Below are 1,261 nucleotides of genomic sequence, written 5' to 3'. Positions count from 1 at the left end.
GCTTTTATGTATAAACTAAGAATAAATTAATAGTTGTGACACCTAGATGAGAGAACCAAAGTATAACAGTTTCCTACAAATATACCCACTTTTTAAATCTGAATTTGAGGCAGAATTTTCATTATATATGATGAAAAGAAACTATAAATTGAAAGATTGAAGAAACCGCAGTTAGATGAACAAACAATTGAGCAGATCTTCTGACCCGTGAAAAATGTATGACATGGTCGAAGCAAGTTTTGAATAAAATAACCATACATGTACATATGAATCCTCTAGTGCCTGTATAGCCTACAACTATCAAAGTCTTTGCCAACTGCAGAATAAAATTACACAGTCCCTCAAAAGAAGAAGCTACTATTCTTGAAGTGCCGCATCCATCTTTGATTTAAAGGTATGTTTTATTGCTGTGTGACCTTTGCACCAGTAGGATATGTACGACCTACATATTTATCCCTAATAACACAGAAACATGTTCTTCCGATTTATGTAACTATTTATTCCAAAAATAAAGTGTGAAAATTCCTTTGTTAATACCATTTTTTTTAGCAAAAGCCCATTGGCGTGTATTGTATGGATCATATTAGATAAATAAAAAAACTAAGTTAAGTTTAATATAGCAAACGCTAGAGAGAATATTTATCAAAAAAAATCTGCCCAGTAGCCTATTTTTCCAACAACGGCCATACTCATTAGTCCAACCATACTTCTCGAATGATCATGATCTATACATATTAATCTTTGTTGCTTCCGCTTGTCACTAAGGAGAATAAAAATTGGTGAAGTTGTACAATGGAATGTGTAGGTGATTAGAGGTACTGTCCAGCATATATGCAAGAACTGTACGTGTGTTCACCAGTAGATTAGTTGGCGTGTACTGCATTCATGAGTAGATTGAATCGCGGAGGCAAGGTTGGGTGATCGTCGTCACCATCGCTTTTGTTGTTTGGGCCTTTAGTCTACATCGAGTTTGTCTAAGACCGAGGACAGCATGCAGCCATGGTCTCGCCGTTGCTGCCCGCAGGTGCCCTGGCCAGTGTCTCGTCCCCCGCCCGGCCGCGCGTGTCGCCAGCGTGCAGTCCTGCATCACGTCCTTCCGCGCATCCACATCCCAGCCCGGTGTTACGGACCAGCGCGTCTAGTCCTGCTGGTATACACGTGCATCAACATCATCTAGTCTGAGACCTGCGTCAAGCTGCCATGCATGCCTGCAAGGGGATAAGCCATCATGTACTATCGGCTGGAGGCCATCCAGTCCGTG

General features: G+C 41.0%; 1 protein-coding gene across 1 annotated transcript in view; it reads right to left on the bottom strand.

Annotated features, from left to right (window-relative positions):
- Positions 1 to 974: 974 nt before the first annotated feature.
- Positions 975 to 1,261, bottom strand: part of LOC119329830 — a 3,361-nt gene continuing 3,074 nt past the window's right edge. The window contains exons 4-5 of the mRNA XM_037602923.1: positions 1,186 to 1,208; positions 975 to 1,144 (exon numbers count right to left, since the gene is read on the bottom strand). Of these exons, the coding sequence (XP_037458820.1) occupies positions 975 to 1,144; positions 1,186 to 1,208 (193 nt within the window). The remainder of the gene's footprint in view (positions 1,145 to 1,185; positions 1,209 to 1,261) is intronic.

The sequence above is a fragment of the Triticum dicoccoides genome, chromosome 7A, assembly GCF_002162155.2.
Source record: "Triticum dicoccoides isolate Atlit2015 ecotype Zavitan chromosome 7A, WEW_v2.0, whole genome shotgun sequence".
Classification (NCBI taxonomy): Eukaryota; Viridiplantae; Streptophyta; class Magnoliopsida; order Poales; family Poaceae; genus Triticum; species Triticum dicoccoides.
Note: the sequence above shows the minus strand (reverse complement) of the source record. Positions and strands in the feature narration are given on the sequence as shown.